General features: G+C 40.6%; 5 protein-coding genes across 6 annotated transcripts; 1 reads left to right on the top strand and 4 right to left on the bottom strand.

Annotated features, from left to right (window-relative positions):
- Nucleotides 1-61: 61 nt before the first annotated feature.
- Nucleotides 62-5,290, bottom strand: LOC146287737 (olfactory receptor 52D1-like). Its single transcript, XM_084698948.1, has 2 exons — nt 5,143-5,290; nt 62-2,996 (listed from the first exon to the last, which is right to left on the bottom strand). Exon 2 carries the CDS (start codon nt 2,978-2,980, stop codon nt 2,039-2,041), a length of 942 nt encoding a protein of 313 aa, XP_084555074.1. The 5' UTR covers nt 2,981-2,996; nt 5,143-5,290; the 3' UTR covers nt 62-2,038.
- Nucleotides 4,072-8,959, top strand: LOC146287736 (olfactory receptor 52D1-like). 2 transcript variants are annotated; one of them, XM_084698947.1, is made up of 3 exons: nt 4,072-4,277; nt 6,335-6,523; nt 6,719-8,959. In XM_084698947.1, the coding sequence occupies exons 2-3, from the start codon at nt 6,351-6,353 to the stop codon at nt 7,290-7,292; spliced, it is 747 nt and encodes a 248-aa protein (XP_084555073.1). In that variant the 5' UTR covers nt 4,072-4,277; nt 6,335-6,350; the 3' UTR covers nt 7,293-8,959. The 2 variants fall into 2 exon arrangements, with proteins under 2 accessions (XP_084555073.1, XP_084555072.1); XM_084698946.1 differs by having other exon boundaries at nt 6,335-8,959.
- A 1,100-nt stretch (nt 8,960-10,059) lies between these two features.
- Nucleotides 10,060-10,995, bottom strand: LOC146287735 (olfactory receptor 2B6-like). The gene has a single exon (XM_084698950.1). It carries the CDS (start codon nt 10,993-10,995, stop codon nt 10,060-10,062), a length of 936 nt encoding a protein of 311 aa, XP_084555076.1.
- Nucleotides 10,996-16,730: 5,735 nt separating this feature from the next.
- LOC146287734 (olfactory receptor 2B6-like) lies at nt 16,731-17,848 on the bottom strand. The gene has a single exon (XM_084697778.1). The coding sequence runs from the start codon at nt 17,664-17,666 to the stop codon at nt 16,731-16,733; it is 936 nt and encodes a 311-aa protein (XP_084553904.1). The 5' UTR covers nt 17,667-17,848.
- Nucleotides 17,849-18,941: 1,093 nt separating this feature from the next.
- LOC146287733 (olfactory receptor 52N5-like) lies at nt 18,942-20,038 on the bottom strand. Its single transcript, XM_084698786.1, has 2 exons — nt 19,777-20,038; nt 18,942-19,547 (listed from the first exon to the last, which is right to left on the bottom strand). Exons 1-2 carry the CDS (start codon nt 20,036-20,038, stop codon nt 19,168-19,170), a joined length of 642 nt encoding a protein of 213 aa, XP_084554912.1. The 3' UTR covers nt 18,942-19,167.
- Between the last annotated feature and the right edge of the window lie 70 nt (nt 20,039-20,108).

The raw sequence follows: 20,108 nt of genomic DNA, 5'->3' as shown, positions 1-20,108 counted from the left end.
GCTACAGTATACCCAGCTAACACAGTTACGTTGCCCTTACGTTGCCGCAACGTCACTCGTTGACCAAACATACGTTGCCGCAACGTCTTTGGCGACGTTGCGGGACCGTGCATCTGTGGGGCGCCAGTAGGTTGCCGCAACGTCATCTTGTGACGTTGCCAGTCCGTAACCGCAACGTCGTGGCAACGTTATTTTCTGACGTTGCCAGTCCGTAACCGCAACCGCAGTATACTGTAGTTGCATGTACGTTTAGTGATAATTACAAGGTAGGCCTAATAGCATTTTTTAAATATGTGCTAATCACGTCAGATTGTTACTCTTTATCGTCAGTTTGTAGTTAGACCGTGTGTAATGGAAAAAAATGGTTTGGCTAATCTTAAATTCAGGTAGCCCTGTGTCAATCTCCTAAATTTGAACTAACAGTAGGATAGGTGGTGCAAAAGCGGTATCTACAGTAGCCTACTGCAAGTTCCCGTAAACCCTACAACCGGCTCTGTCGAGAATAGTTTGAGGTGAGGTTACAAATACAGGATGAAACACATATAGCCTAAGAGGCCGTGGTTTGCGGTGATTTAAGAACAGGTAAGGGGAGTTGTAAAAAAAAAAATCCTTAGCCTACCTGTTCTAAAATCAGCGCAAAACACGGATTTGCGGGGCTTATTGCTTTTCTAAAACTGCTACTACAAATATTTGATATGGTTACATAAATAAAAACAATTAGAAACAAAATAGTTTAATAATAAACCGTCATTCTTCCGCCACAACAAAGTATAGTTCCTACATAAATTGTTGCCACGCAACAGCCAGATGGTGTGTTTTTTATTTGAAATATTCGATGCAGTAATATGGAATGTTAAAGAATGTTATGAGGACAACCTGTAAGGTTAGGCTGGATTTTACAACGGCATGGAACGCGATATAGCCAATCACAATCAAGGATGGGAACAACCAGTTTAAAAAAATAAAAACAAACACAAGCACATTTATACAGGCCTATGTGGATTGTAGTGGTAGAAACAGGTGTACGTTTTCGGGTTTCTTGTGTTAGTCCATTCAACTTTCCCTATCTCTGTTCACTTCCTTGGAGTAGCAGGTGCTGTAGTCTGACGCGTGTGTATTGAAGACGATGAAACTGGTTATTATTTCCTCTTGATGAGTGGATTTATTTATCAAATGAACAAAAATAAACAAACGTAAAACTGCCTCTTTGTCTTGGCGCGGTGCGCCCTGTCCGCACGTTGACCCGATGACACGGTCAAAGACTGTTTCCACACACACCTGCCACACTCCCGGCCTGGGTCACTGCGCCTGAAGGTTCCGTCATTGGAAAGGGAGGCGTCTCCTACAGAGGGACACTCATGCAGTGGTAAAACGCACTAACACAACGTAATTAATAAAATGTTCCTTAACTAAACTTAATGGTTCTAACTAGTAGAACTTAAATCTATAGGCTACTATTATTTAGAGCTCTTTGTATTGAGCCAAAATAAATGAATGGCTCCTGCATAGTTTTATTTGTTATTAATTAATTTATTATGATTACAATTGATATCATGCCATAACATAGGCTACAGAAAACACATTAAATCAAATAATAGCCTAGTTCATCAGACGTAATAAAAGAGGGATGTATACATTGATTTATTATTTAGCGTTTTGTGAATTGAAATATATAAAAATATTCTTAATTGACAATTTAAATCCACTCTCTCAATCTCCCTGTCTAGTCCCCCTGGGCCAGTTATCCCAGTGCACAAAATATAACTTGTACAGTGTAAAACACAACCATAAATACATCTGACCGTGTATAGTTACAGTACACAGTATGAATATTTAAATTTTCTACTAGAGGAGGATTGTTCGTTGATACTATAGGCATGTTTTCCGTAGTGATCTGATATCGGTAAAAGTATTACGAATTAAATTCAGTTTTATAAATGAACTTCTTGGGAGCTCCATCCCTGATTCCCATGCTCAACCCAAGACTCAACACATTTCATACATCACATACCTTGAATTTCTCTAAACTACATTCTAATCATCTCTGTGACACTTTATTTTTGTAAATGATGCTGTAGATCTTCTGCCGAATTTCTTTGGTCTGCAGTCCGTAGATGATAGGGTTGAGTCCAGACGGAACCACGTGGAACATGATGGCTGACAACTTCCTGTGATCAGACCACTGAGGAAAGCGGTGCAGGAAGATGATTGTGAAGCCACTTACTAGCATGAGGATGTAGACTGCGAGGTGTGTGGTGCAGGTCTGCAGGGCACGGCTGTTCAGCACCCTGTTCTTCCTCATCACACACACCATGGCGATCCTTAGGTAGGTTAGAGTCACGCTCCCTATAGACGACCCCAGAAGCAGGACTGTGAAAGTGAGCCCGTAGATGTTGTTGATGGAGACGTCCTCACAGGAGAGCTTGAACAGAGAGGCGTTGTCACAGAAAGGGTGCGTAATAACTCTCCTGCATTGTGACAAGCGGATGGTAAGCCCTAGGAGAATCCCCACCAGGAGGAAGGCCACCCCCCAGGCAAACACAGTCAGCTTGACCACCATCCTGGTGCTCATGATGGTGGTGTAGCGTAGGGGGTTGCAGATAGCCACATACCTGTCAAAGGCCATGATCATCATTATGGTGTGAGAGGTGGTGCCATAAATATGGGCACAAAAAGCTTCAAAAACACAATAAACGTAGCTGACAGACCGCTCTGAACTTGCTACAAATATGTCAGTTAGCAAGTGAGGCACAATGGCAGTTGCCCCTAGAGCATCATTTAGAGGCAGGTTGCAGAACAGAATGTACATGGGGTGGTGCATGCTCCTCTCTGTGCAAATCAGCACCATGAGGCCGATGTTGGACACCATGGTGAGGATGTAGACGAGGAGGAGGAGGATGAAGGCTGGATAAGAGGACTGGTTGGTGACCAACAACCCCTCCAGCAGTAGATCATGTTCACTATACGTCTGGTTCTCCATTTGGGCTCCACGCTACCTGGTAGGAAAGTATAAGGATACGACCATCACAGTATTTAGGAACAATTCATCTATTGATCTTCTTTCACAATAACAATATTTTCAATTTTTAATTGTTATTATACATAATATGTATACATGTCATGACAGAGTATTCATAAATGGATATTTCACAATTCACAATCTCGTACAGTCTTATTGACTGAGAGAGAAGTTCTTTAAGCTGCCGCACAGCTCCTCCCAGCTAAGATCAGCCTCTAGATCGCAGGCCCTTTTATTTGATCAAATGTTATGAGCTCCTCGAGACTGTATCACGTTACCTCTGTCACAGCCCTCTGACGTGCCACCATTTACCAGGCAACAAGGTCTTGGTTTCACAAAGAATCCTTTCTTATGACTTTTCTTACACTAAATGAATTGCTTTAAGGTGTATTGGTCTATTATTAGGTGTGCTTGCTCTCAGTAAGGCACACTGTTGTTATCTCACATATTCACACTTATTCATTTATTAGACGCTTTTATTCTAAGCGACTTCCAAGAGAGCTCTTTACAAAGTGTGCATAGGTCAATGATCACAAACAACGAGATAGCCCCCAAAAACATTTCAGGTAGCCAAAACATGAAGCATACATTGTGAAAAACAAATAAGTGGGAGGAACCATAAGATAATTTAGTTAAACAAAACAAACAAAAAAGCTTTAACCTCGAAAGTGCTAGAGTGCACCTGGAGGAAAGCAAGTAACAATAATATAATTCACAGCATGGAACATGGAAAACCATGTTAAAAATATTATGAATATTGATTTATATTAATTCAAATATAACAGGTAGAAAGCTGAAAAGTCATAGCACCCATAGCCTCAAACTGCTGAATTTTTGGATAGCTGAACGGTTTTAATAGCTGAATATTTGAAGAAGCTGAAAGGTGTCAAAGAAGAAATAGAAGAAGAAGAATATGAAGAAGTTGAATAAAGATTCAAAGAACAATACTTGGAATGCTGAAGCAGCATTCCAAAAATTAAAGGTCACATGACATGAAAACTTTACTTTAGGAGGTTATTTAACATTAATATGAGTTCCCCTAGCCTGCCTTTGGTCCCCCAGTGGCTAGAAGTTTCGATAGGTTCAAACCAAGCCCTGGGTGTTCTTCTCCGCCTTTGAGAAAATGAATGCTCAAACGCTCTGTTTGAAAATCTGCTCCTTGTGACGTCACAAGTAGCCAGGCTACCGCCCTTCTCTATGCTTTGCCCGCCCAGATAATTGGCCCGCCCATGAAAAACTGAGCTACGATTGTCCAAAGGCAAGTGCAATATCATTTTTTTCTGGAGAAACATAATGGCTAGCAAACGAACGAAGCATAACAGTTGCTCAGTGTTTGGATGTAGCCTACACTGACTAGATATCACTTATTTAATTTTAGCTTCGTAGCCACGCAATTACATGACCTGGTCTTGGCTTCTTAAAACAACATTTTCCACAGATGCGCAATTAATGGAGATATCCAAATGAACATAAACTATAACCTTAACAACAGCCTAATGTTAGTCTATCGAGTCCCAAGTCACTTGTAACTAGTTTACAGCATATGTAGCTAGCTTGCATATAGTGCCTACAAAACATTTATGATTGATTTAGAATGTGTAGGCCTAATGTTTAAATTACATATTATTTTATTGAAAGTGTCAAATTGTCATTTGTGTTATTTTAAAGGCAACTCCTATAAAATTAGCAATGTGAATGAGTTAGATGGTGCGAGATCTAGCTAGGCTAACAAACGTGAAGTTCACAATGCTGTTTGTCCGTTGCATAGCAACAGCCACACGTACGGGATTATTTTCTGTCGGCTACTGAAATGCGATACGCAACGTCTGTTGGCAATAACTATTTTGTGCTGAAAGGCAGCTTAGTATTTATTTACTATTCATAATTTCGCTGGTAACCGTATTATAAAAGCAAGGTACTTGAGGCAGTACTTTATTGCAGAGGCGTAGCCAGAAGAATCGTTTTGGGTAGGCCTAGAAAAATACGGATAGGCATCTTTTCATTTTTTTTCTCTCACTTATTTACTTTGCGATGTGCACCCGGTGCATATCTTTTCGGAGATGCTTTCGTTTTTGGGTAGGCTTTAGAACAAATTGGGTAGACCTGTGCCTACCCAGCCCTACCTGTGGCTTCGCCCCTGCTTTATCGTCCTGGATTTGCCGGCCCGCAGCGGTTTTGTTATTTTCACTTTACATTTACACTTACAGTTTAGTGCAGTGTAATTGTTTACCATGATAATTAAATGCTAGTGTGATAATAAATGACCAAATCATACAAACTGTCATGATACATAATTTTAATGCAAGAATTTATTTTAAAATAGTATCTGCTGGTGCACATGTCATGCACTAACCTATATAAGAACATGATACTGTTTGCAGTGGACGTATACCCCCCCCCCCCCCCCCCCCCCATAACTGCCTCTCGTACCTTAGGCTATTTCTTAAATATGTGAGAGAACAATGGTTGTGCTCGCCGAAGGCGTGAGCACAGCCAATCATTCACAGCAAGTACAAGTAGTTCAATCAGTTACAACTAACCAACAAGTGCAACAAGTTCCTCAATAAGTGTCATTGTGTTCCTGGAGGAAATAAACTAACATCTGATCCAACACATCTTTCTTAAGTACCGTTGTACTCCCGGAACAAGTGTGTCTTTAGCCTTTTATAGCCTTTTATACTACATATACTGCAAATAATGGTGTGCCCAAGCAGGTCTAAGATCAACAGTAAATTTGCAGCCCTGAACCTAACCAACAGACAATTAAAAATAAGAGTTTAAGATTTAAAAAGTTCAGGTAAAAAAAAGTACGAACTTGTGAATGTGACAATTGTAAAAAGATGTTGAAAACGTGTTTGACATCTAAAGAACTAATACATTTTATTTGAACATTCCTACCGTCTGAAGATAAATAGCTAAACATTACAGTACAATAAATCAGCAACATTAAAGCTTTACTCAAAATTGTTTGTGAAACCAAGACCTTGTTGCCTGGTAAATGGTGGCACGTCAGAGGGCTGTGACAGAGGTAACGTGATACAGTCTCGAGCAGCTCATAACATTTGATCAAATAAAAGGGCCTGCGATCTAGAGGCTGATCTTAGCTGGGAGGAGCTGTGCGGCAGCTCAAAGAACTTCTCTCTCAGTCAATAAGACTGTACGAGATTGTGAATTGTGAAATCTTTATTTATGAATGCTCTGTCATGACATGTATACATATTATGTATAATAATTATATTGTTATTGTGAAAGAAGATCAAGAGATGAATTGTTCCTAAATACTGTGATGGTCTTATCCTTATACTTTCCTACCAGGTAGCGTGGAGCCCAAATGGAGAACCAGACGTATAGTGAACATGTTCTACTGCTGGAGGGGTTGTTGGTCACCAACCAGTCCTCTTATCCAGCCTTCATCCTCCTCCTCCTCGTCTACATCCTCACCATGGTGTCCAACATCGGCCTCATGGTGCTGATTTGCACAGAGAGGAGTCTGCACCACCCCATGTACATTCTGTTCTGCAACCTGCCTCTAAATGATGCTCTAGGGGCAACTGCCATTGTGCCTCACTTGCTAATTGACATATTTGTAGCAAGTTCAGAGCGGTCTGTCAGCTACGTTTATTGTGTTTTTGAAGCTTTTTGTGCCCATGTTTATGGCACCACTGCTCACACCATACTGATGATCATGGCTTTTGACAGGTATGTGGCGATATGCAACCCCCTACGCTACACCACCATCATGAGCACCAGGATGGTAGTCAAGCTGACTGTGTTTGCCTGGGGGGTGGCCTTCCTCCTGGTGGGGATTCTCCTAGGGCTTACCATGCGCTTGTCACGATGCAGGAGAGTTATCACAAACCCTTACTGTGACAACGCCTCTCTGTTCAAGCTCTCCTGTGAGGACGTCTCCATCAACAACATCTATGGGCTCACTTTCACAGTCCTGCTTCTGGGGTCGTCTATAGGGACCGTGACTCTAACCTACCTGAAAATCGCCATGGTGTGTGTGATGAGCAAAAACAGGGTGCTGAACAGCCGTGCCCTGCAGACCTGCACCACACACCTCGCAGTCTACGTCATCATAATAGCAAGTGGCCTCACTGCCATCTTCCTGCACCGCTTTCCTCAGTGGTCTGATCACAGGAAGTTGTCAGCCATCATGTTCCACGTGGTTCCGCCTGGACTCAACCCTATCATCTACGGACTGCAGACCAAAGAAATTCGGCAGAAGATCTACAGCATCATTTACAAAAATAAAGTGTCACAGAGATGATTAGAATGTAATTTAGAGAAATTCAAGGTATGTGATGTATGAAATGTGTTGAGTCTTGTGTTGAGCATGGGAATCAGGGATGGAGCAGATAACAAAATACTTAGTGTGGTGATGCAGCACTCCCAAGAAGTTTATTTATAAAACTGAATTTAATTCATAATACTTTTAACGATATCAGATCACTACGAAAAACATGCCTATAGTATCAACGAACAATCCTCCTTTAGTAGAACATTTTCATATTCTGATTTTGTACTGTAACTATACACGGCCAGATGCAGAGGCGTTGTTAGACATAAAACTCTGCTGGGGCACAGGCCCCTATTCATATCCCTTTTTTTCTTTCAAGCTTGCTGTGCACAATGCACTTAGCCTGGCTGCCAGCCCAACGTAGCCCCGCCCACAAGAACATGTGGTTGGGAAGTTGGGTCTGGGGAAGCTCGGTTGCGGAAAAACCAATCCCTTAACAGGAGCTGTTCTGACCACTGAAATTGTCAGGGCGGAGTTTATATGATGATGGACAGATGATCAACAGTAAAGTAATCAACCACGTCACCAATTGAGCGCTTGTGTTGAATTTGTTTTCAACAAACAACATATTACGTTGCTGTGATTGGTTGTAGGTCTATCCAATTGAGCGAAGAGGCATTTGTTTTACGAGTTCGGTTGAAACACGCCCCATACTCACAGCCCAACGGAAAGTTATCAGACTCATATTTTGACTAGAATTATGAGTATGACAACGTCAGGCTACAATGCACTACTAGGTTACAGAAACTCCCCTTGCTTAACCCACTATACAACAGTTCAGGGACGCAAGTTTGATATCAGCTTAGGCAGGGACATCAAAGAAAGCGGCAATTTTTTGGGACATTCATCTGAGTGCAAATACTGTTTTTTTTTAGCTTCATGTAATCATTTTTTTGTTACAATACGACGATCGGTAGGCCTCTCATTAAGAAACTATCTGTAGTTTTGTAATGTTTACTTAGCCTGCATTCAAGTCTTTAAGTCTTTTATTTGTCAGGTACACAGAACAACACAAGGTGAGACTGGGCACTGAAATTCTTAAGACAAGACATAAATTGTGTGTGCGGAGTCACGTGGAGTTCTGTGTGCTTGCTGCAGTGGCTGTTTGGCAAGCTCACAAGAGTGCGCTGACATGGAATTCTGCTTGCATCGGTTTATGTTTTCGGTTAAATACTTTCACAAGCGTTGATTGGGATACTGCATTTTTTCAGGGATTATCAATATAAATTAAGGCACTGACTAATAAAGAAAATTGCTAAAACTCAAACTTTAGATTTTACTGGGGCACAGCAGATCTATACTGGGGCACGTGCCCCAACGTGCCCCAGTAAAAAGGATCTAACAATGCCCATGGCCAGATGTATTTATGTTTGTGTTTTACACTGTAAAAGTTATATAATATGAGAAGCAAGGGCGCACACAATGAACTATTTGTCTACATTTTGAAAGGAGATACAATCAATTGTGTTTCAAAACAAAGTATCCCCACGTTTGAAAAGGTGTCGTATTAAGGCTTTTATAAGAATGCTTAGCTTGCAATCATCAAGCATGTGTATCTTATATATTCTTACATTTGTGTATTCCTTAATAATAATAATAATAATTAATAGGTCCTGCATTGCTTGTCTATACAGTAAACCCAAAACAAATGTATAAATATATGATTTCAACATATTAAGGTGTTCTATATGCACACATATGACAGATAAATATTTGGTTGTCATTTTTGTATAATTCAAATAAAAACTATGAACCAGATTTTCAGATGTAGATGTTATTGACCAGTGACAATGAACACACAGGACAATGAACTATCTCCACAACAATTGTGTTCCTTTTGATTAACGTCAACCCAGAAGCACTTCTTCAGTATCAGATGGTTCAATTCCTCAAGCAGTATCACACACAAGAGAGACCGCGTGTTGCTGAATATCAGCACGACTGTACTACCGTCATAGATACAAGGCTGCAGTGTTAGGCTGTTCAATAGAGTATGATGAAATAATTGGATAAATGAAGTGCATGTGTGGTTATTACTGAACATGAAACCTATATATTAAAAACACTGAATGCGTGACCATTGATTGTAATAAAATGCTTGTTTATAACCACTTTTCAGGAGATATGCATGATTAATGTTTATTTGAGGCTTACCATATCCACAGTTACTTTTGTTATTCAGTTTATAGTCTGTTTTCACATCCACAAAAGATAATATTGCACTCTTTTTTAATGAAATTATAAAATATAAATATCCTAGTAATATAATAATATAGTAATAGCCTAATACAATCGTTTTTTTTTTTTACAATCGCCAGTAGATGGCGCAAAGGTAGCGATGCCGCCATTTTGGACTGTGAGAATAGTTGCAACACACAACCTCTTACCGATACCATAAGCTTGAAAGCGAAGTCGAAGTGAATTAAACTAAAGTAGACATAAAAAACATTCATTTGGATTGATATCAATGGTTGAACATTATGGTAATTGGTCGCATGTTATCTACTATGTTTTACCTACTAATCTTCCAGTGGAGGTGTGAAGTTTTAGTGACACTAAACATTATTAACTCCTCAGGATTCAAAACACAACTTTTATAAGAAGCATTTGTCTCGTTAGTATTTCTGACTATTTGGAGACACTTACTGTAAAGCATGTTAACTTATCATTTTCATATCCTTGCCTTTCTAATTATTTACACTTTCATCATTATTTCATAATAGAACCTCCATAGTTCTCAAAATACTGGGGAGATTTTCCTGGAGGAAAAAATGTATTTGCGAATATCTTTGCTTTGGACCCCATAGATGACTGGATTCAGGCTGCCGGGAATGACATGAAAGAGCAGAGCAGCCAATTTCCTGTAGAAGGAGTATTCAGGAAAGCGATGCAGTATAATGATGACAAAGCTACACCACAACATGACAAGGTAGATAACCAGATGTGTGGCACATGTCCTGAAGGCCTTACTGTTCAGGGACTTGTTCCGATTGATCAGACAGACTGCTGTGATCTTGGTGTAGGTGACCAGCACACTGCCTATAGAGGAGGTGAACAGAACTACAGTGAAACTGAGGCCGTAGATGTTGTTGATGGAGACGTCCTCACAGGAGAGCTTGAACAGAGAGGCGTTGTCACAGAAAGGGTTAGATATGAATGTCCTGCAGCGGTTCAAGCGAAGGGTCAAACCCAGCAGAATGGCAACCAGGAGAAAAGCTACACCCCAGGCTAACACAGTCAGCTTGACCACCATCCTGGTGCTCATGATGGTGGTGTAGCGTAGGGGGTTACAGATGGCCACATACCTGTCAAAGGCCATGATCATTAGTATGGTGTGAGAGGTGGTACCATAAATATGTGTTGCAAAGGCCTGGATCACACACTCAGCATAACTGATGTAGTGAACTGATGAAGGGGCCAACAAGTCAATCAGTAAGCGAGGGATTGTGATGGAGTTCCCGATGATGTCGTTGAGTGAAAGGTTGCAGAAGAGAAGGTACATGGGCTGGTGCAGAGTTCTCTCTATGAAGATGAGCACCACAATGCCTATGTTGGAGGCCATGATGAAGATGTAGGAGGAGAGGAAGAAGAGAAACACAGGGTACATGGACTCCTTGGTGACCTGTAACCCTTCCAGGAGAAGCAGGTTGCTGTTATAAGTGTAGTTCTCCATCTGTCATCCCTTACAGGTGAGAAAGATCAAGAGAAGGAAAATATATCATATTGCAGTGACCTTGCAAAGTTTTAATATAGACTGGTCATAATAAAAGTCTTCTTATGCATCGGCAACTGTAACATTTATTGCTGAAATAACTTACCATTCCAATGCTGCAGATAGCCCAAAAATGTACGAATTCAAACCGTGACATTTGGTGAGTGTATGATAACAAATTATATGATTTATTAAATTCAACTAAAATCAAAACGTCCTTGAACATAGTAGCCTACTCATTGCAAAATAATCTCACCTCCAAATAGCATAATATATTTACATAAATAATTTAATACATTTTGAGATCATGTTTCTTGACAAAATAATAAACAAGAATACAAGGACATTTCAAGAGCCTCATTCTAGCTGTTGCTTCAGCATGAATTTTAAAACAGAAACTATAAACTGTTGGTGCCAGTTTAAGGGCAAATTTAAGGAAATTGCCCTGTCATGGTAGCTTCGGTCTGACCCTATGGCAAGCCCACCCATTAAGAAATAATTTACAATCCTGTGCATGACAGATTTTAAATATTCTTAAGCATTAGTTTACAGTAACATCAACATACTTTGATTAGGATACATTCTATCATCTTATAATATACAAACCACTGTCAGAGAGACGGTGGAGCTCCTGTCTGTGCTGCACGCCTCTTCAGATACACATCCCAGTTTGTCTGGAACAGAAACGCCTTTTATCGAGTCAAATGCTGTCAGCTACTCGGAGACAGGTCAGGTTGCCTCGGTCACAGCTCTCTGAGGGGCCAACGATCACTATGTAACTCACTAACCAGGTCGAAAGGTATTACATTTAGGCTTTTAGCAGACGCTTTTATCCACGATTTCCAAAAGAGAGCTTTATAAAAGTGCATAGGTCACTCTGATCATAACAACGAGATAGCTACAAACATTGCGGGTAGCCGAAAGATGAAGCATACATGGTGAAAACTAAGTCCCAAAGGGAAGACCCATAATAGCATGTAGTTGAACAAGTTCCAATTAAACAATTTAACAACATGAACCTCAAAAAATTGCAAGCGTGTACCCGTGGAAAAAAGCAAGCAAGAAAAATATATAAGACAGCAAGAACAATAGTTTTATGTCAGTTACAACTAACCAACAAGAGTCTCAATAAGAGTCATTGTGATCCTGGAGGAAACATCAGGTCCAGCCAATCATTCCTAAGTACCGTTGTATTGCGGGAACAAGTGTATCTTGAGACTTGTCTTGAAGGTGGGGAGACAGTCAGTGTCTCTGATGGAGGTGGGGAGTTGATTCCACCATTGGGGGGCCAGACAGGAGAAGAGCTTGTGTTGGGACCGGGCGCTCTTGAGCGGTGGGACCACCTGACGGTTGTCAAAAGAAGACCATAGGTGGCAGGTGGGGGTGTAAGGCTGGAGCATAGACTTGATGTAGTCGGGTGCAGTCCGGTTCACCGCTCGGAAGGTCAGTACCAGGGTCTTGAATCTGATACGGGCCGTGATGGGTAGCCAGTGGAGGGAAATGAGGAGTGGGGTAACATGGGAGCGTCTGGGTAGGTTGAAGACCAGGCGGGCTGCCGCATTCTGAATCCTCTGGAGAGGGCGGGTTGCGCATGCTGGGGACCAGCGAGCAGTGAGTTGCAGTAGTCCAACTTTGAGAGGACAAGTGCTTGGATTAGCAGCTGGGTGGAGTGCTCACACAGGTATCTCCTGATCTTCCAGATGTTGTAGAGGGTGAATCTACACGACCAGGAGACCGCAGCAATGTGGGCTGTGAGGGAGAGCTCGTCATCCATGGTCATCCCGAGCTTCCTGGCAGAGGATGAAGGGGTCACCGTAGCAGATCCAAAGGTGATTGAGAGATCGTGGGGGATATTTTGGTTTTGTTAGTTACAACAGTTATTTCCAAACGAGTCATTTGATTTGAGGTCAAAAAATTTTATCCTAAAAAAATCGAGCCTATCAAATTCAAGCTGAAAATATAGCCACAAGCAGCAATGAGGTGGCCAAGCAGTCAAATGACCCATAAAACACGTTCGAAATCCTCAGAACAGGGTTCCGGTGCATGCAGTAAGTTTGGTGTGAATCCATCAAAGATTTGCTGAGATAGGACCCAACTTCCTGTTTGCTGGCTTAATGGCTCATTGTGATTGGCTGTACCGGGAAAACGGTGCTGAAAATGAAATAATCATTTGATGGCCTTTGCGAGGCTTTGTCTGAAGATAATCTCTGCCAAATTGGGTGAAGATTGGACAATATGTGTGGGAGAATGGCAGAAGAAGTGTAATAACAAGAAAAGGTAGAAACACTTAAGTGGCTTTGCCGCTTTGCGGCTTGGCCACCAAAAATAAGATTCAGTAAAATTCAGATTGCAACATCCGGGATACCAAGGATAGGTAGAGCGATCGAGCCTTAATGCAAGATTTGTATGAAATGTATGTATTGAATTTTAAAAGGAATTGAATAGCCAACTCAATATTGAAATTTCAATAACACCAATTTTCATATGAAAATATTTCAATAAAATTAAAAAGTTGCTCACATTCGAGCCAAAAAAATGTGATCTTAAAAATGCCATCTTAAAATTTGAGCCTATCAAATTCAAGCTGGAAAATGTTGAGCTTAAAAAATTCCAGCCAAAAAGATTTGAGCCAACAAAAAAAAATGATTGCAACATTCGGGATATCAAGGAATAGGTAGAGCAATCGAGCCTCAATGCAAGATTTGATCACATCGGACTCACTGAGGTCACGGTTGTTTTCCCTGGTAGCCATCATGCGTTTTCTCTTGTCTATTGCTCGATTGCTCTACCTATCCTTGGTATCCCCAATCTGAATTTTTTTGACTAAAATTTTTTTGGCTCGAATTTTTTATGCTCAAATTTTGTAGCGTCGAATTTGATAGGCTCGAATTTTACGCCGTTAGGCCGTTTGTTCACCTGATATAATGTGTACTCGCTCCCCTAACATTCAAAGGGTCTGTCCTGCCATCACGTGTCTTATTTTCTGTGTTCTTTTGGTCACAATGAACAACCTGAGATAATATGGAGATGTCTGCTCGTTTCTAGCAAAAGTTACAGAGAAAAAATGGCCTGAAATAATATGTATCCCCTCTGCCTCTTATCTCAGGCGCCAACAGAGCCTACACAGTGTAATGGAATGTTGCTCAAGTGGCTGGAGCAGTCAAGACTTGTCGAGTTTGCAGTACCCACTTAGTGAAAGGTAAGACTCATTTTGTTACCTGCATAGATAACTACAACTTGCAATAAATGCAGACCATGGTAGCGATATTGCAGGAAACACAGGTAGCTACAGCTGTGATGCTGGCCTGTTTGCTGTAAAACTAGAGAATGTCTAATTAATCCTTAAACAGACTCTGGCTAGACTAGCTAGCTAAAACTGCAAATAGGTGTGTTCAACTTCATGCAGCGCCACCTAATGACTTGCTGCAGAATAACTGCACAGGACAGGGGGGTCATTTTTCATACATAGTCAGCTATGTTTCCTGCAAACATCCTGTATTTTTATCAGTTTCAGCGTACTATGTAGGTAGCAGAATTACTTTAGCCTTACATTTAAACAAGAAGCCAAAAATGAATGTTATACTTTTTTATCCCTGCAATCTTCAGCAATAATAATAATCAAATAATTAAAGGGGCAATTGACTGCAAAACCGATTTTACCTTGTACCTTGCTGCTGTTGTCTTATGAGAAGATCCCGGCGAAGTTCGACACTCAATCATTCATTTGCTCTGAACATTTCACCCAAGACAGTTTTGACAACCTTGGACAATTGCAAGCAGGATTTGCTAGGAAGCTGAACCTGGAAAGAGGTGTTGTTCAGACCGTATGCTCATTGCAACCACCTATAAAGACAGTATGATGTTGTGCTAACAGTTATTAGCAATGCTAACGTTTCCTGTATAATATAGCATACCAGGTAGAATGCTAAATAAGTTTCTACACACATCAAATGACTCTAGCTAGACTAGCTGTAGTCGGCATTAGAAGGGAAGCTTCCGAAAAATAGCCAGAAAGCGAACAGCAGTCTGGCTTATTGCTAACGCCTGTCTAGATAATCTATTTGAAAGATTGTTACTAGTAACACTTGGTCATGTTATTTTTCAGCAAGTTATTTAGAGCTAGCTAGCTAACTGAAGCTGAGTAGAATCAGGGTATGGTTTGGTTGCTAAGCTGTAGCCTAACGTTCTACCCACCCAAGTCAATCCAGTTTGCTTCAACAACAGAAGTTGAAACAAGTAATGTTATCATTTCAAATTATATATAGTCAATCTGTTGAAAACAGTGTTGTGTAGACACAATAGATTTATTTGCACGTTTTTATTTAAAGTCTCCAACTTCGGTGTTTCAGTGAGTGCTGCTGTTGGCCGTGTTGCGTTTTTGCTCCCCAGCTTTACTTGTTGAAAACCAACCAATCAGCGCGCAGCTCATCTAAATATTAATGAGCATACCATAAAAGGAGAAAAGCTAGTGTTTTTTCCCGGGAACATTTCAGAGGATCTGTCAGTGGGCATAGAACAGCACCTGGGCCATTTTCAACCCAACCAATGTTACATACCCTATTTGGAGACCTTAAGGAACAGTGTGAAATACCAAAAAAAAACTGTAAATTGCCCCTTTAAGATACAGGAATGTCAGTTGTGTCTTTGGCCTTCAGCAAAGTGAACATGTAAGGACTTTACACCCCGTGACGATTTTTGTCTTTGCTCAAATATTTTTACTTTATAGTTAAATAAACTGCCCTAGTTCAAGTTCAAGTCTTTTATTTGTCAGATGCACAGAACAACACAAAGTCAGACTGGGAACTGAAATTCTTAGGACAAGCCAACGCAAAGCAACCTGACATAACACAACATATAAGTACTCTGACCATTAATTACACCTATGATAAGCCAAAATATAATAAACCTCCTAAATATACAAAATAATATACAATACAGTATACCAAACCTCTAATACACTTATAAACCTATACTAACCTAAAGCCAAGTGGGGTGAGAATTAGTGCAATATTGCTGATAGTGCAACCAGTTGTTGAAAGTGACAGTGTGTAAAGTGGTGAGAGTGTTTCAGTGTCTATTCAGATTCCCTAGCTGTGGCGCCTGCAAACACAACAACATTTCCCCAGAAATTGTACACTCTACTTAATTGTCATCCAAATGAGATGACAATAATCAAACAAAAACTTGTGAGATTATAAGAGGGTGTGGATATATGTGTAGGTGCAGCAAATTCAGACCAATGATGAGAAATTGCACTTGAAATAATTATGTTTTCAAATAGAGGTGTGGAGGATTTGGGGGGGGGGGGGTGACATACAAGACATTACCTCCTCAAGACTCAAACCTACTTTTATAACAAGCATCTGCACTATGTTGCTCCATTCTTATTTATTTATATATATTTTACATCGTTTAGCTCTTAGAATTAGTCAGACTATTGTACTCGTCTAGCTGTATTATAATGCACCTTCCTTTCACAGTAAACTCTGTGTCTGTGTAAACTTACATGGTGAATAAAACATTCTGATTCTGATTTGCCTCAATAGTATGTTTTGCTAAATGAAGATACTGGCTGTAAAGCATGTTGGCTTTGCGTTTTCTTAACCTTGCCTTTCTAATGATTCAGGGCAGATTTAAAATCATTTCAGAAGAGAACCAACGGTGGCCATCGTAAGAACCTCTATAGTCGAAACCACTCAAAATACTGGGGAGATTTTCCTGGAGGAAAAAATGTATTTGCGAATATCTTTGCTTTGGACCCCATAGATGACTGGATTCAGGCTGCCGGGGATGACATGAAAGAGCAGAGCAGCCATTTTCCTGTAGTAGGAGTACTCAGGAAAGCGATGCAGTATAATGATGACAAAGCTACACCACAGCATGACAAGGTAGATAACCAGATGTGTGGCACATGTCCTGAAGGCCTTACTGTTCAGGGACTTGTTCCGATTGATCAGACAGACTGCTGTGATCTTGGTGTAGGTGACCAGCACACTGCCTATAGAGGAGGTGAACAGAACTACGGTGAAACTGAGGCCGTAGATGTTGTTGATGGAGACGTCCTCACAGGAGAGCTTGAACAGAGAGGCGTTGTCACAGTAAGGGTTAGATATGAATGTCCTGCAGCGGTTCAAGCGAAGGGTCAAACCCAGCAGAATGGCAACCAGGAGAAAAGCTACACCCCAGGCTAACACAGTCAGCTTGACCACCATCCTGGTGCTCATGATGGTGGTGTAGCGTAGGGGGTTACAGATGGCCACATACCTGTCAAAGGCCATGATCATCAGTATGGTGTGAGAGGTGGTACCATAAATATGTGTTGTAAAGGCCTGGATCACACACTCAGCATAACTGATGTAGTGCACGGATGAAGGGGCCAACAAGTCAATCAGTAAGCCAGGGATTGTGATGGAGTTCCCGATGATGTCGTTGAGTGAAAGGTTGCAGAAGAGAAGGTACATGGGCTGGTGCAGAGTTCTCTCTATGAAGATGAGCACCACAATGCCTATGTTGGAGGCCATGATGAAGATGTAGGAGGAGAGGAAGAAGAGAAACACAGGGTACATGGACTCCTTGGTGACCTGTAACCCTTCCAGGAGAAGCAGGTTGCTGTTATAAGTGTAGTTCTCCATCTGTCATCCCTTACAGGTGAGAAAGATCAAGAGAAGGAAAATATATCATATTGCAGTGACCTTGCAAAGTTTTAATATAGACTGGTCATAATAAAAGTCTTCTTATGCATCGGCAACTGTAACGTTTATTGCTGAAATAACTTACCATTCCAATGCTGCAGATAGCCCAAAAATGTACGAATTCAAACCGTGACATTTGGTGAGTGTATGATAACAAATTATATGATTTATTAAATTCAACTAAAATAACCCTTACAGGTGAGAAAGTGAAGGGAACAACATGAATGTAGCAATGATCGAGCTAATGCAAAATAGAAATATATTCAAATAATTAAAATAGCCTTCAATCTGCACAAGAACATTTTACATTCGTTGCTGAGATAACTTACTGTTCTAAAGTTGTAGATGACACGACATTTTTAGAACTCAAGCAAAAAACAACAATATTTGGTAAAGATGTGGTACTAATTAATGATTTAATGATGAGTTATATTACTTCAAATGACTGAAGTAATATAACAATATCTCTTTCAATGTTACTCTTATATGTCAAAATAAAAACTACTGTCATTTGACGCTGCTCCTAAAACGTACATGTTGCTTGCTTGTGGTCTCTCCCTTGAAATAACCAAGGCAAAAGTGATAAATCCATCTCAATGGGTTTGTTTTGTACGGTACAGTGATGTATTGTCATTCTCAATGGACATGTTGTTGGCAACAGAGTGATGTAACTAGAATTGTGTTTACTATACGAATGGAGTTCTTCCTAGGTACAGAACTGTACTCGTTTAATGAAAAAGGTTGGGCCTCCTAAGAATTAAGTGAAAATGTATGGCATTTTTTGTTATAGTATTCTATTTCAACCATGTTTTAAAATGACAAATCCTAATAGTGTATGTGTAGAATATACCTGGACCTGGGTAAAGGAAACTGTGTGGTTTAGTTGTGTAGCATTTCACAACAGATCAAGAGGTTGCAAGTTCAAATCTCTCACCTTTGTATGTTTCTTTGGATTAAATGCGGCTAAATGAATATATCATAATATAGTGCCAATCTGTGAAGTTTTCAGTTGTGCATAGGAAAATGCAAGCAAGATATGTCATGATAAGCAGGGTTTTACCTCTACCTATCAAGATTGTACTGTATTTTAAATAAATTCACGGTGATATACTCTTTACGGGAAATACTGTATTTTTAAGGGGAAATTTATTGGACATATGTTCTATACACCATTTATTCCTAATATGACAAACATAATGTATTCTTTGCTATATAAACATTTGCATTGGGAGTTAATAAATAAAACATTTCAGGCAGTTTTCATGTAGCTATGCCTCAAACAGATTTATCTATGGGGCTTACAGTATATTACTATTTTGACATTGACTATTACTGTTGTTGTTTACAAAGCATTTAGAGAATTATAACAGGCACTACAAAGGCTATATTAATACACAGATACTTGACTATCAGACCATTCAACTATCCGACATTAAGTAGCCTATTTTGTGATCAACTGGACATCCTGTATTTTGTGGGTTGCACAAAGCTTTGTGAACTGCCTGTGGATGCTCGTGCGCAGCTCTTTGGTGACCAGGCCGTAGATGATGGGGTTAATGGTGGGGGGAACAATGATAAACAATATGCCGCAGAACTTCTTGATGTTTTGCGATACGGAGCCGAAACGTTGGCTCAGGACGATGATGGCAGCAGAGAGCTCGTAGATCACGTAGATCACCAGGTGAGTTGCGCAGGTCTGCAAGGCCTTGCTGTAGCTGCGTCGGTCTGCTGAACTCTTGACGCATGCGTGCAGAATTTTAACGTAGCAGAAGGCGATGATCAGGAACGTTCCGGTGCTCAAGGTCCATGACATGCAGAGACCTGGATCAAAGCCACAGTCAAAAAAAGTTCTAAAAGCCAACAACTTAAATCACAAAAAAAGCAGCTATTAGGATATTTGATAAATGCTAAATAAAAACATATTATTATAAAATGAATAGGCCTAATTAATATTTGTTTTCCAATACGGATGGAACAGATTTCTTGTACCGTTTTCAAGTGTTTAATTATTGTAGAATGAAACCTCAGGCTCTGGTTTGAGGACATTTACCGTAGATGTTGTTGGCGGGGGTAGGAGCGCAAGACAGCGCAAGGATAGAGCGGTTGCTGCTGTACACGTGCTTGATGACGGTGCCGCACAGCGGGACTCCTACGTTCAGGGAGAACAGGACACCGATGCAGAGGAAAGCCACGGTCCAGGCCAGACTGCAGGAAAACAGCAGCTTGCTGTGGGTCATGAGAGCGTGGTACCTCAGAGGATGACACACCGCCAGGTACCTGCAGAGGATGATACCGCGGAGTAGCATCATCATTACTCAAAGAGCAACAGCCTAACGTCCTGTATTGGGCAAAAGTCTTAGTCACCCAAGAAATTTCCTGCGT

The sequence above is a fragment of the Hypomesus nipponensis genome, chromosome 5 (genome assembly GCF_054491055.1).
Source record: "Hypomesus nipponensis isolate SF chromosome 5, ASM5449105v1, whole genome shotgun sequence".
Lineage (NCBI taxonomy): Eukaryota > Metazoa > Chordata > Actinopteri > Osmeriformes > Osmeridae > Hypomesus > Hypomesus nipponensis.
The sequence above is the reverse complement of the archived record's forward strand: the minus strand, read 5'-3'. Positions and strand labels throughout refer to the sequence as shown.

Excerpts from the sequence above, each read along its gene's own strand:
- LOC146287737 (XM_084698948.1), bottom strand. The coding sequence starts at position 2,980 with ATGGAGAACCAGACGTATAGTGAACATGATCTACTGCTGGAGGGGTTG.
- LOC146287736 (XM_084698946.1), top strand. The coding sequence starts at position 6,351 with ATGGAGAACCAGACGTATAGTGAACATGTTCTACTGCTGGAGGGGTTG.
- LOC146287735 (XM_084698950.1), bottom strand. The coding sequence starts at position 10,995 with ATGGAGAACTACACTTATAACAGCAACCTGCTTCTCCTGGAAGGGTTA.
- LOC146287734 (XM_084697778.1), bottom strand. The coding sequence starts at position 17,666 with ATGGAGAACTACACTTATAACAGCAACCTGCTTCTCCTGGAAGGGTTA.
- LOC146287733 (XM_084698786.1), bottom strand. The coding sequence starts at position 20,038 with ATGATGATGCTACTCCGCGGTATCATCCTCTGCAGGTACCTGGCGGTG. Across the intron at positions 19,548-19,776 it reads CCCCGCCAACAACATCTACG|GTCTCTGCATGTCATGGACC; the intron begins GTAAATGTCCTC and ends GCTTTGATCCAG.